At 39.0% G+C, this 12033-nt stretch overlaps 1 protein-coding gene across 7 annotated transcripts in view; it reads right to left on the bottom strand.

Moving 5' to 3' along the window:
• The window catches only part of SPAG9 (sperm associated antigen 9), a 135761-nt gene that overhangs the window by 21600 nt on the left and 102128 nt on the right, over positions 1-12033 (bottom strand). For all 7 annotated transcript variants that reach the window (XM_078065241.1, XM_078065245.1, XM_078065244.1 and 4 more), the window contains 10 exons: positions 10055-10111; positions 8842-9015; positions 7732-7861; positions 5379-5468; positions 4835-5002; positions 4219-4390; positions 3808-4026; positions 3323-3518; positions 1709-1834; positions 343-423 (listed from right to left, as the gene is read on the bottom strand). In XM_078065241.1, the coding sequence (XP_077921367.1) occupies positions 343-423; positions 1709-1834; positions 3323-3518; positions 3808-4026; positions 4219-4390; positions 4835-5002; positions 5379-5468; positions 7732-7861; positions 8842-9015; positions 10055-10111 (1413 nt within the window). The remainder of the gene's footprint in view (positions 1-342; positions 424-1708; positions 1835-3322; positions 3519-3807; positions 4027-4218; positions 4391-4834; positions 5003-5378; positions 5469-7731; positions 7862-8841; positions 9016-10054; positions 10112-12033) is intronic.

Genomic DNA, 12033 nt, shown 5'->3' with positions numbered 1-12033 from the left:
GTCAATGCTCCCAGTCAACACACTCACCAAGTCTAAAGAGTACCCTGAAATAAACATAAATTAATAGGTTCTCTCCCCAGAGTACTCTCTCCCCAGAGTACTACAGAACTCACAGTATGGTGAGGAATCAACCTGACAAGTGTGACTTAAAGCTCTACTTAGGAACTATTTTATTTTATTGTAAGAGTTTCACTCTCACTCAGCTCCTCTGATTCCATAAAGGGGGAAAATATCTGGATACTGACTTAATTATGAAGCACATGTTAGCTTTAATAGTCTTAAAAGATAGTTTATACCAAAATACATATTTTTTAAAGGAAGAATTTCTAAAATAAAACTTACACAATACTGAGAATCGAATCTTTAAGTTTAATAGAATGGAGACATTTCCTCCACTGGGCTACAGATGAATGCACATACAAACTGCAAGAACAAAATCAAGACTGGTAAGGCATAGAGAAAATCAAGTTGTTGCTTACATCTAGTAATGACCACAAAGTTCCCTTAGGAGGAAAGAAGAGTAACACAAAAATCGTAGGAAATAACAACAACGAGAGTCTAACGTAAAGAAATAAGCTGCTTAAGCAAACAGAAACACAGAAGAGTGAAAAGTCAGAACTAGAATAATGCATGGTCAGTTAGTTTCAGGTTACCACATACTTCAGAATCCTTGGCTAAAATCCGTTTTTAAAAAATGACCTTACTCTTCTGCTACACCAAACCGTAACTTTCTGACGGCAGGCTGGTTTACATCAAGAGAGTGGCAAGCTATGGCCCGCAGGCCACATCTAGCCCTCCACCTGTCCTCGTATAGCATGCGAGATAAAAATGGTCTTTACATTTGTAAATGGTTGGGAAAAAATCAAGAGTATTTTATGATGTCTGAGACCTGCATGAAATCCAGCCTTCAGGGCCCACCCAGCGTTCCAGGAGCCCAGGAGCCCGGCTGTACTCCGCTACGGACGTGCTGTCGGCACGATGGCCGCCTCTGCACCACCACGCCAGAGCTGAGAAGTTGCTAGAGATCATATGGCCACAAAGCCTAACATACTTCTTCTCTGGTCCTTCAGAGAAAAAGTGGGCTGACCCTCCATTTTGTAGTATTAAGACTCCTATGGAAAAGATGCACTAGTGACCTTGATTAACCTGTGGAGAAGCACAATTTTCAGAGACTCCTCATACTACTAGAATATGAACAAACTATGTAATGTTAGTTATCATCTCCTAAGCTTTCAGACTGGGATCTGTCCTGGTTTCCCTAGTACGTTTCGCGTTCGGAATGGAATTGAGCCTTCTCACAGCCAATAGATTAGTTTAATTGCTGGTAGTTTAATCGCTGGTATTTCCTGAATACACTCTAGCCTATATAAACCTTCTGTGCATCCATAATTCTGTCTCTGTGCTGTTCAGGATCTTCTATTTCTGGATCACCCAGATTTTCAAATTTCAAGTTTTATTTACCTCTTCTTCCAAGAATATTACATAAAGGGAACATTCTGTGACAAAGAACTATATGATTTACCATTCATAAACAATACAAGTCCAGTTTATGGGGTAATGAGAACATCATCTCAAAATCTGTATGTACATAAAGTTCTCTGCTTTAATATGTACTTTTTGTTGTATGCCTATGCACCACATTTTACTTATTTCTGATTCCAAAAAGTAAAAAACTAAAGATACTCCAATATTAAGAGTTGGCACCTACCAGCCATTCTGAGCTCCAAGCCACATAGTCGGTAAAAGGCTACTCATTTTCTGGGCTTCTTCTCTCACCAGGTCTTGTTCATTTGGCAATACTGATAACTGATCTTTATATGCATCTGAGTCATTACTAGGAAAGGTGGGGAAAAGGAAAGCATCTGAGTATGCTTAGCTACAGTTTTCAGGGACTGAACATTTCCACATTTTAGTTTAACAGTTTGAAAAAAAAAATCAAACATTCCAGAAAAGCCAAATTTAAATGCTTATAATAAATATTTCAACAGTTGTACCAAAAGTAACATTAACATACTAGAGAGAACCAAGGTGCAGATAAGGGAGTTAAGACATAGTAATACAGCAGTTAATATCCAGACTATAATTACGGTTGTCCCTTAGGGTTATTTTGAATTTTGTAAGTTTTTTCTTAGGGGAAAAAAGAGGAAGGGATGGTTTGTTATAAGAGGAAAAACACAAACACACGAGAATGAGTATAAAGAATTTTCAAGGAGTGCCTGGTTCAATAGGTTAAGAGTCTGCCCTCGGCTCAGGTCATGATCCCAGGGTCCTGGGATCAAGCCCCGCATCAGGCTCCCTGCTCAGTGGGGAGTCTGCCTCTCCCTCAGCTCATGCTCCCTCAAATAAAATCTTAAAAAAAAAAATTTTTTTTTCTAAAATAAATTATTAAGCTAAAACACTCATATTCTCTCCTATGACCTTCTTTTGGATTGTCAGAACATTTTTAGAAAAAAAGTGGGCTGTCAAATTCAAAACACACAAACCTGCTATTTCTAAAAAGATGACTTTATTCTTTTTCTTTTTTTTTAAAGATTCTATTTATTTGACACACACACACACACACACACACACACACACACACCCCTGAGAGAGAGAACATAAGCAGGGGGAGCTGTAGGCAGAGGGAGAAAGAGAAGCAGACTCCCTGCTGAGCAGGGAGCCCGATTTGGGACTCAATCTCAGGACCCTGGGATCATGACCTGAGCCGAAGGCAGACGCTTAACCAACTGAGCCACGCAGGCGCCCCAGATGACTTAAATTAACAAATGTTAAATTGACAGTTATCGCTCTATAAGAGGAGGAGTATTAAATTATAAAAAGAATCACGTTTAGCTAGATCCCCACCAGCTTTCTATAAAGGCCTAGAGAAGGCAGAAAATAAAGAATTCATTAAATGGGCCTAGATTACCCATTGCTTTAAAGGAAGAGCTATTTGCCAGAAAACAAAATTCAAAAAAGTCATCGGAGCCCGCATGGGAAATCTAAACTGCGAATTTCGCGACTAACTAGGGTTGGAGAGGAGGGCTGGGGAGGAAAGTGGCACAGTTACAGTTTGAATGGAAATGAAAAATCATTATCAGAGGAGAAAATGACCAGGAAGATTTTGACTACTGTACTTATGGGCAAAGTTTTTTTGTGTTTTTTTGTTTTGTTTTGTTTTTTAAGTTAGAAGGAATAGAGAACACATGGGGGGTGGGGGAATCCAGATCAGAAGCAGGGGAAGGAGAGATGGAGACATAGTGGGAATACTGTGGCTGCTTGAGATGATCCCGGTTCCTTTTATACTTCTCTGGTTTCCTAAGTTACTGACCCATCTGCATACCTTGACTGATACACTGGTGAGAGGTCTTCCGGGATTTGAACTCCCAGAGGATCTGTAAAGACGTGCTCTGTGTACACGCCAGGCTGGGAGATGTCCACGGTGTCTTCAGCTGACCCTGCATTGCCTTCTGTGGCTTCAGTTGCTTCTTCTGCTGTTGGAATGTTTTCATCAACCTCACTGTTTTCTGCTTCCTTTTCTACAAAATAAATAAAACATGCTAACTATTTTGAGTTTGAGCTTTTCTCCCCATCATTTCCCCACGCAAACCACCGCTGCAGAGTTCCACTCCCCCTACCCCATCTTCCTCCACATTATACCATGAAATACAGAATTCTTGTTTTAATGGGCATTACAGTATTACAGTGTCTTCTTTTGAGCTCCTTCATCCTCGTTACTTCAAGATCTAAATTGAGGAGGAGTCCTAATGAGGCCTCTGGGATAGGCTGTGACTCTATAATGATGGCATGAAAGGAGGAGAGTGGTACCTGGTGGTTTTTCCATCACTGGAGAAGCACCGTTGGTACTCGGGGAAGTGGGAGCTGCTGCCACACTTTCTGTAGAACAACCAACCACTGTGATGCCCCCCAACAGGCTGTCTGTCTCTGCTGAGCTATTGCTGGTCATGCTGCCACATAAAGATGCTTTGTCTACCTGTCCAGATTCGGAAAGCTCTTCTCCTGCAGGGTAGTCTGTTTCTCTTGCTCCTAAAAAACAAGATAAAACTTTTTCTAACAGCTAATCTTATTTAGTCATTTGTTTCCAGTTTATTTTTGGTCTTCCCCAACTAGAGCATAACCTCCATGAGAGCGGTGCATAACTACCTCCAGCAAACAAGTCAGTTCCTGCCAGTAAAAAGGTGTAGATGGTAGGAAGAGAGGGACGTGGCTTCCTCTTACCTGGTACACTTGCTATACACAGAACATGAGAGTTGCAAACAGTGAAACTGTCTAGGATGTTGCCTGGTTGAATAGCATCAATAATGATAACTTTTGTAGCTGAATGAGTGCTGGTACAGATCCAGACTAGACTGGATAATTCCTCTTGATTTTTTAACTCCTTCTGCTGTTCCTATGTATACAAAGTAAGAAAATGAATGTTTAAAATGATACGCATGTGTACAAATTCATAAGACTGTGTTGTAACAGTAAAGGGCAATACTGTTTTGCATTTATTTTCAGATTATTTGAAAAGGCTAAAAATACAACCACCTTTCAATATTAATTAGTACACTAAAAAATAGCAGTTAAAGCAGATCAATGATAAAAATGTTCTATATCTTGATTTTGATTGTTCTTAAACAGGTAATACATTTGTCAAAACCCTTTGAACTGTACCCATTTCAAGTGTATATACCTTATCATATGTAAAATACACCTCATAAAATGGATCTAAAAAAGAGAGAGCATGAGGAGTAAGCAAGGGCATAATAATCCCAATTCGAAGCTGGACCAGAAGTAAATTCTGAACCAAAAAGCTACAACCAGGAGGTCAAATGTTAATGCACACACTTACCTTAAGTTCCTGGTCTAACTTGTCTAAGCTACTCTGCGACGCACTTCGCTGTTTACTGCCTTCTGTATCCAAACCAGCAACATCCTTGTAAAATACACTTGCTCCAACAACAGAACCACCATCTCTGGTCTTTCCACCTGATAAATTGACTCCAACAGCACACCACAGCTTTTTGGATTTGAAAAGGGGGGAGTATTAAGTCATTTTCTCTCTAAAAATGTTTAGAACTTTTCACATTTCTTTAAAAATCTAATGATCATGAATACAGGTCTTTTTTTGGTTGTTGTTCCTTTCGTTCAAGTAAACTCTCCCCAATGTGGAGCTCGAACTCAAGACCCTGAGATTAAGAGTCGCACATTCTACTGACTGAGTCAGAAAGGCGCCCCATGAATACAGGTCTTTGATATTCAAAGTATTCCAGTCTAAAATTACAAAATAAACAATAACCTCACCCACAAAAGCAGAATTTAAACTTTTCTGGTTTTAGAAAGAGAATCCATCCAGAGTTTAAGAAATATTTCCTTTAACTTCAAAATTAATTTACCTTCATTGATGTATCTTTTTCATCTAGAGGTCTGAGATAGACGGGCACAGGTAGATTTTTCATCTTATTTTCCCCTTGGCCATTGGTTACCTGATAATTAGGGAGGGGAGAGAAAAAAGACACATTGGTAAGCCTCATCAAAAGTGAACTCAAAGAACAACTGAGCCATGGGCAAGCACTGCTGGTATATTATTTCCTCTTTGAAATCATGTCCAAGTTAATTCTGTTATTCTTATTTGAAAAATAAGCAGAAAGTCAAGTGGCAGTTAGAAAAAATAAACAAGATACTATCGGAGCCCAGAAGAGATACACTACTTCATGTACGTTAGTGCGCGCACGCGCGCGCGTGTGTGTGTACTCATGTGTGAGTCTTTTAGGGATAGGGAATACGGAAGTAGACAAAGTTCCTGTAAAACCTGAACTTAGGTTTAAGTCAACAGTTTGAAAGGTTACATGACAATACAATGGTTTCTTAAAACTTCTAAAAAATAGAGGTTGGTTTTTTGGGTACCTGGGTGGCTCAGTCAGTTAAGAGGCTGACTCTGAATTTTGACTCAGGTCATGATCTCAGGATCCTAGGATCGAGCCCTGCATCAATCTCCCTCTCCCTCTGCCCCTCTCCCCTGCTCGCCCTGCGTGTGTTCTCCCTCTCACCCTCTCTCCCTCCCCCCTCTCTCTCTGAAATAAATAAATCTAAAAAAGATGTTTTTTTAAAAATGAGATCTTTGAATATTAAAATAGAGCAGGATATACATGCAACTCAATAGCAAAAACAAACAAACAAATGGGTTTAAAAAATGGGCAGAGGATCTAAACGAACATTTTTCCAAAGAAGATACAGACAGCCAAAGGGTACATGAAAAGATGCTCAACATCACTAATCATCAGGGAAATGCAAATCAAAACCACAATGAGATACCATCTCACACCTGTCAGAATTGCTATTATCAAAAAGACAAGAGGCGAGGATGTGGAGAAAAGGAAACCCTAATGTACTGATAGTGGGAATGTAAATTGGTGCAGCCATTATGGAAAACAGTATGGAGGCTCCTAAAAAATAAAAAATAGGGGCACCTGGCTCATTTAGTCGGTAGAGCATGTGACTCTTGATCTTGGGGTCATCAGTTCAAGCCCCACTTTGGGCACAGAGATGACTTTTTAAAAAAAAATAAAAATAGAACTACTATACGATCCAGCAATTCCACTTCTGGGTATTTATCTGGAGAAAAAAAACCATTAACTTGAAAAGATATATGCACCTCTATGTTCACTGTAGCATTACTTACAGTAGCCAAGACATGGATACAACCTAAGTGTCCAGCAATAAAGGAATGTGTAAGGGAAATGTGGTACATAAATACAATGGATTATTATTCAGCCATAAAAAAGAACAGTAGTTTTCCATCTGTGACAACATGGATGGAACTTGAGGGCATTATGCTAAGTGAAGTAAATTCAGACAGAGAAAAACAAATACCGTATGATCTCACTTAAATGTGGAATCTTAAACAAACATACAAAGCTCATAAACACAGAGAATAAACAGGAGGCTGCTAGAGGCAGGGGTGAGAGATCGGTGAAGTGGTTCGTAAAGGAGGTCAAAAGATACAAACTTCCAGTTATAAATTAAGTCATGGGGATGTACGGTACAGCATGGCAACTATAATTAGTAATACTGTATTGCACATTTTTTTTTTCTAAGATTTTATTTATTTATTTGACAGAGGGAGACACAGCGAGAGAGGGAACACAAGCAGGGGGAGTGGGAGAGGGAGAAGCAGGCTTCCCGCGGAGCAGGGAGTCCAATGCGGGACTCGATCCCAGGACCCCGGGATCATGACCTGAGCCAAAGGCAGACGCTTAACGACTGAGCCACCATTTAAAGTTGCTAAGAGAGTAAATCTGTAAAGTTCTCACTACAAGAAAAAAAATCTGTAACCATGTTTGGTGATGATTTTTAACTATACTTACTATGGTGATCATTTCAGAATATATAAAAATATCAAATCATTATGTTGTGTACCTGAAACCATTATAATGCTGTATGTCAATTATCCCTCAAAACAAAACAAAAAAGAACAAAAAACAAACCAACAGATTACCTCAAGTCTGTGCACTTGGTAAACCTCCTGTTGACCCCTCTGCCTCCTCACAGACTCAGGCATTTCTTTTGAGCTCTGGGGCTCCAGAAAACAGCCTGAGAACCACTACCTTCAACCCTTCTCTAAGTGTGTGCCAAGTCCATGAACTTGAAACTAGCAGGTTTGAGACAGGTATTTCAATTCCTTCATGCCCAGGCATACTCCTCTCCCCCAGCACTAACCACTAGATGCTCTTACCATTCACATCTTACCTGTTTGTACTTCTGAGGCAGACTCCAGCCAAAAGCCTGCACTCTACCATCTTCCTTCTGAACGTGTGCCTTTACCTGCCGATACTGTTCTCTCTTTTGTTCTCTGCGCGAGGCTAAACTAGCTTCAGTTCTAAAAGGCAAATAAATTTCCCTTTTTGATTAAGGGAATGTAACAGTGTATCTCCCCTTTCCCGCTAAGACAGCAAAAATGACACAAAAAAAAAATCACCCAATTTCAGTTTACTTCAGAGTTCTGCACTTCTAAGAAGTGTTAGCCTAAAGCTGGCCTTTTAAAGTTGTGCAGTGGGTACAGTGTTCAAACTTTAACAGATTAGCAAGCAGCTTATTTTATTATGTTGAATCATCAGCCATCAAATTTCTATCAGATTTCAGATTTGGCCACATGAAAGGGAAAAATTCTTAAATATTTTTTAGTTCCTCCCTTTTTTGTTCATTCAACAAATATTTACTGAGAATTTTCTCATGCCAGGGAATGTGCTAGAAGTGACTCAAGATCAATAAATCAATATCTTCTTAGGAAGATAACAAAGATTAATTTCTGGACCCCACTGCTTTGTTTCAGAAGACAAAAATGCAAACTGACTTGCTATGTATGCCATAGTTAACAAATCTGTGTGTCAGACACTTTACAAACCCTTGGTAATTTAACCCTAGTGCCTCTGAGACAGGTTATCATACTCCATTTACAGGCAGAGAAACTGGGGCTGAGAGGTTAGCTTGTCCAAGTTCATGTACCTAATGAGCAGCAGAGTCAGGAGGGAAAATAAACTTCTTCTGACACCAAAGGAAATGTTCAAACATTTAGGATAAAGGCTTATATAGGCCTTTAACATTTTACTAATATTTACCAGTGTTGTTGACCAGCAACAAAGAGACATTTTAAAACAACTTCTGTTTATGAAACCTGTGAAATACAATTTTCATAAAAGGTATTGACTACAAGTAATCTACTTAAAGGTAGGCAGCCACGTTATAGAAACGGCTTCTTTATGGACTTATGTGAACCTTACAGCTGATCGGATAAGGGGCAAGAATATTCTGAACTATTAAGTTATTTAGCGCATAACCACTAGTCTGCAAAATACTTACTCTTCACTAAGGAAATCAAAGGCTTTGGACTTATCCCCAGGGAGCTGAGATAAGGTGCTGCTTCTTTTCTTGACAGAAGGAGTAACATGAGAAGTGGGTGCATTGTATTTCAAATTAACAGGTGGTTCAGGCTTCTTAGTAGTATTACTTGAAGAGCTGAAAAGTCGGCTGAAACTAAAAAGAAAAAAAGTGAGAGAGCGAGAGAGAGAGAGAGCGCAAGAGAGAGAGCGCGCGCAAGAGAGAAAGAGTGTTATTACATGCACTATGAAAAACAATCCATTACTTTCCATAAATTTCACAGTGCTTTTACAAGGCAATGAGTTAGAAACTGGCAGAAAGAGTTTTTGTAGTCATACACTGCAGCCTTAGCAATAACTCACAGCCAAACTCAGACATTCAGGAAAGAGAAACTATTGCTTAGAATGGCAGATCCTCGCACTTTAATTAGCAATTCACATAATGAAAGAAAGAAACTCTTAAGTACGGGGAACTTCTTGTAATGAAGAAATAAGACGGGTCCTAGCTCTTACTTGGTAAGTAGTTGTTAAACAGCAATGTTATAGCTGCATGGTTTGAACAGAAGCTTAGTTTGCCAGTTCTAAAAGTGGTAATAAAGTACTGGAACACATACTACCATTTTAACATACATCTTATACCTTTTCTTATTAAGCCTAATTTATAGATCTACCTTCACATCCACTTGAAAGAATTAACACTTCTATTAAATAGCAGATTCACCAAAAAGGGTAAATTTTAAGTATAGTAAATGCACAGTTCTTCTGGCATGAACATAAATCAAATCTGAAACACACAAATACACACACTACTCAAACCTACAGATACTAAATTTCTAAGCTTTACTTTATAAAGTTCTTTACAATCACACAACCAGTGCATCCATATAACTTATTTACTGAGGATCCAGGTAATTATCAACTCTATGAATAAATCCCCATCATTTTTATTTAATTTAGCAGAAGATTCCATCGAGTACATAACCAACAGGATGCAGCTTACGACAGCATATGTTTGTCCTCAAGAATAGCCTTACCGAGCTGGCACGCTATGTATCAAAAAGAAAAAAGTTCAATTTAGCCATATACTCCAAATTTTAAAAAGAAAGGAGACACGAAATCATTCTCAGAAATAAATTTTGACTGTAATCTGGTCTCAAAGGGCTCTCTGAAGTCTTTATGTGTTTTTAGATACTTACAACTGCCAAATGCTTGACCTTTTTTTTTCCTGCATGGCTGGATTTTCTCTTGATGCACTATATTTTAAAAGAAAAACAAAGAAAAAAAAATGTCTCATCAGTGAGGTGTTTTAGTTTTTTAGTTTTCTATCTGAAGAACTTCCCAAGAAGTTCATGGGATACACAAAAGAGAATCAACAATTAAATTCAGTAAATAGTTGCTTTGACCTATCATGTGTCAGTCAGCCCGTAAAAGCCAATACAACTAAGATAAATAAAACACCATCCCTCCATCGAAGAGCTCAGTCCACTGACAGACAAGATTGTTATCTGTGCTGAACGGACAGCCAACAGGCCTGAACGTAAATATTTTTTAAAAATTTTATTGAAGAGGGGCGCCTGGGTGGCTCAGTTGTTAAGCGTCTGCCTTCGGCTCAGGTCGTGATCCCAGGACCCTGGGATCGAGCCCCACATCAGGCTCCCTGCTCCGCGGGGAAGCCTGCTTCTCCCTCTCCTACTCCTCCTGCTTGTGTTCCCTCTCTCGCTATGTCTCTCTCTGTCAAATAAATAAATAAAATCTTTAAAAAATAAAAAAAATAAAGAAAGAAAGAAAAATTTTATTGAAGAGATATCTTCCAGTTCTCCCTTTTGTCAAAATACTGTCATTTGAATCCTTATCTTTACATAAAGGTCTCTATCGTCCTCATGCTCTAGCTCTCTCAAGATAGCCTGTAACTTTACTGTTCTGATGGGTCATTTTTCATAGGACAAATACTTTCCCATTACTGAAAAGATGACCAGAGAAGGGGATAAACTGGATTGATAGGTAGTTCAACAAAATTTCAGAAAATGAGGCACTCCAAACTAATTTAGTAAGATGGTAAGGATCCTGCGCTCACTGTGAGAGCTCACTTTTCACATTTTTTTTAAAGGACTAAATTGAAAACATCTTTAATTCAATGGAAAAGTAAAAAATGAGACACCACTTCTTTTCACTTGTGGACTATCACGTGGCTGCTAGAATTAAAAATAGCAAGGAAAAGAGGAGCCTGTTGGGGAGCCTGTCGGAGAGCCTGGGTGGCATAGTTGGTTAAGCATCTGACCCATGGTTTCGGCTCAAGTTTTCATCTCGGTGTTGTGGGATCGAGCCCCATGTTGGGCTCCATGCCGGATGTGGAGTCTTGCTTGAGATTCTCTCCTCCCCTCCCCCTGTCCCTCCCGTTCGTGTTCTCTAAAATAAATAAATATTAAAAAAGAAAGATGGAGCCTCTCTATATACCTCAATTTTTAAAAAAGATTTAGTTATTTATTTGAGAGAGACAGGGGCGGAAATCTCCAGCAGACTCCCCGCTGAGTGCAGAGCCCGATGACACAGCCCAATCTCATGACCCCATGCCATCTAATGGCCATATTCTCATGGCCTGAGCCGAAGTCAAGAGTGGGAGGCTTAACCGGCTGAGCCACCCAGGCGCCTCTACCTCAATGTTTAAAATATTTGTTATTTATGTAATATCCATTAAATGTTTGAGTTAAAGACAAATTTCTTAGTACATTACTTTCTTTGAACAATTAATGAAGTTTAGAATACTGATCTCCTTCCTTCTTAGCAGCAATTACAAGTTTAGCAAATTGTAAATGTGCTATACGAAGTACTTTTGTTCTAGTATGACACTGGTAAAGGATATATAAACTGTTAAATAAATAATGTAATCACGAAGAAGTAAAAGTTGGAGGTTAAAAAATATGTTCATAAACTTTAAAACTATGTGTCAGTATATATGTACTGTTATTGGTAAATCTGACATGGGACTCCAAACTCAAAAATATGGGCAAATTACATCAGAAAGGATGAATACCCAACTTTTACATCAACATGGATGGGACCGGAGGAGATTATGCTAAGTGAAATAAGTCAAGCAGAGAAAGTCAATTATCATTTATGGTTTCACTTATTTGTGGAGCATAAGGAATAGCATGGAGGACATTAGGAGAAGGAAGGG

Source organism: Halichoerus grypus, chromosome 2 (genome assembly GCF_964656455.1).
Source record: "Halichoerus grypus chromosome 2, mHalGry1.hap1.1, whole genome shotgun sequence".
Classification (NCBI taxonomy): domain Eukaryota; kingdom Metazoa; phylum Chordata; class Mammalia; order Carnivora; family Phocidae; genus Halichoerus; species Halichoerus grypus.
Note: the sequence above shows the minus strand (reverse complement) of the source record. Positions and strands in the feature narration are given on the sequence as shown.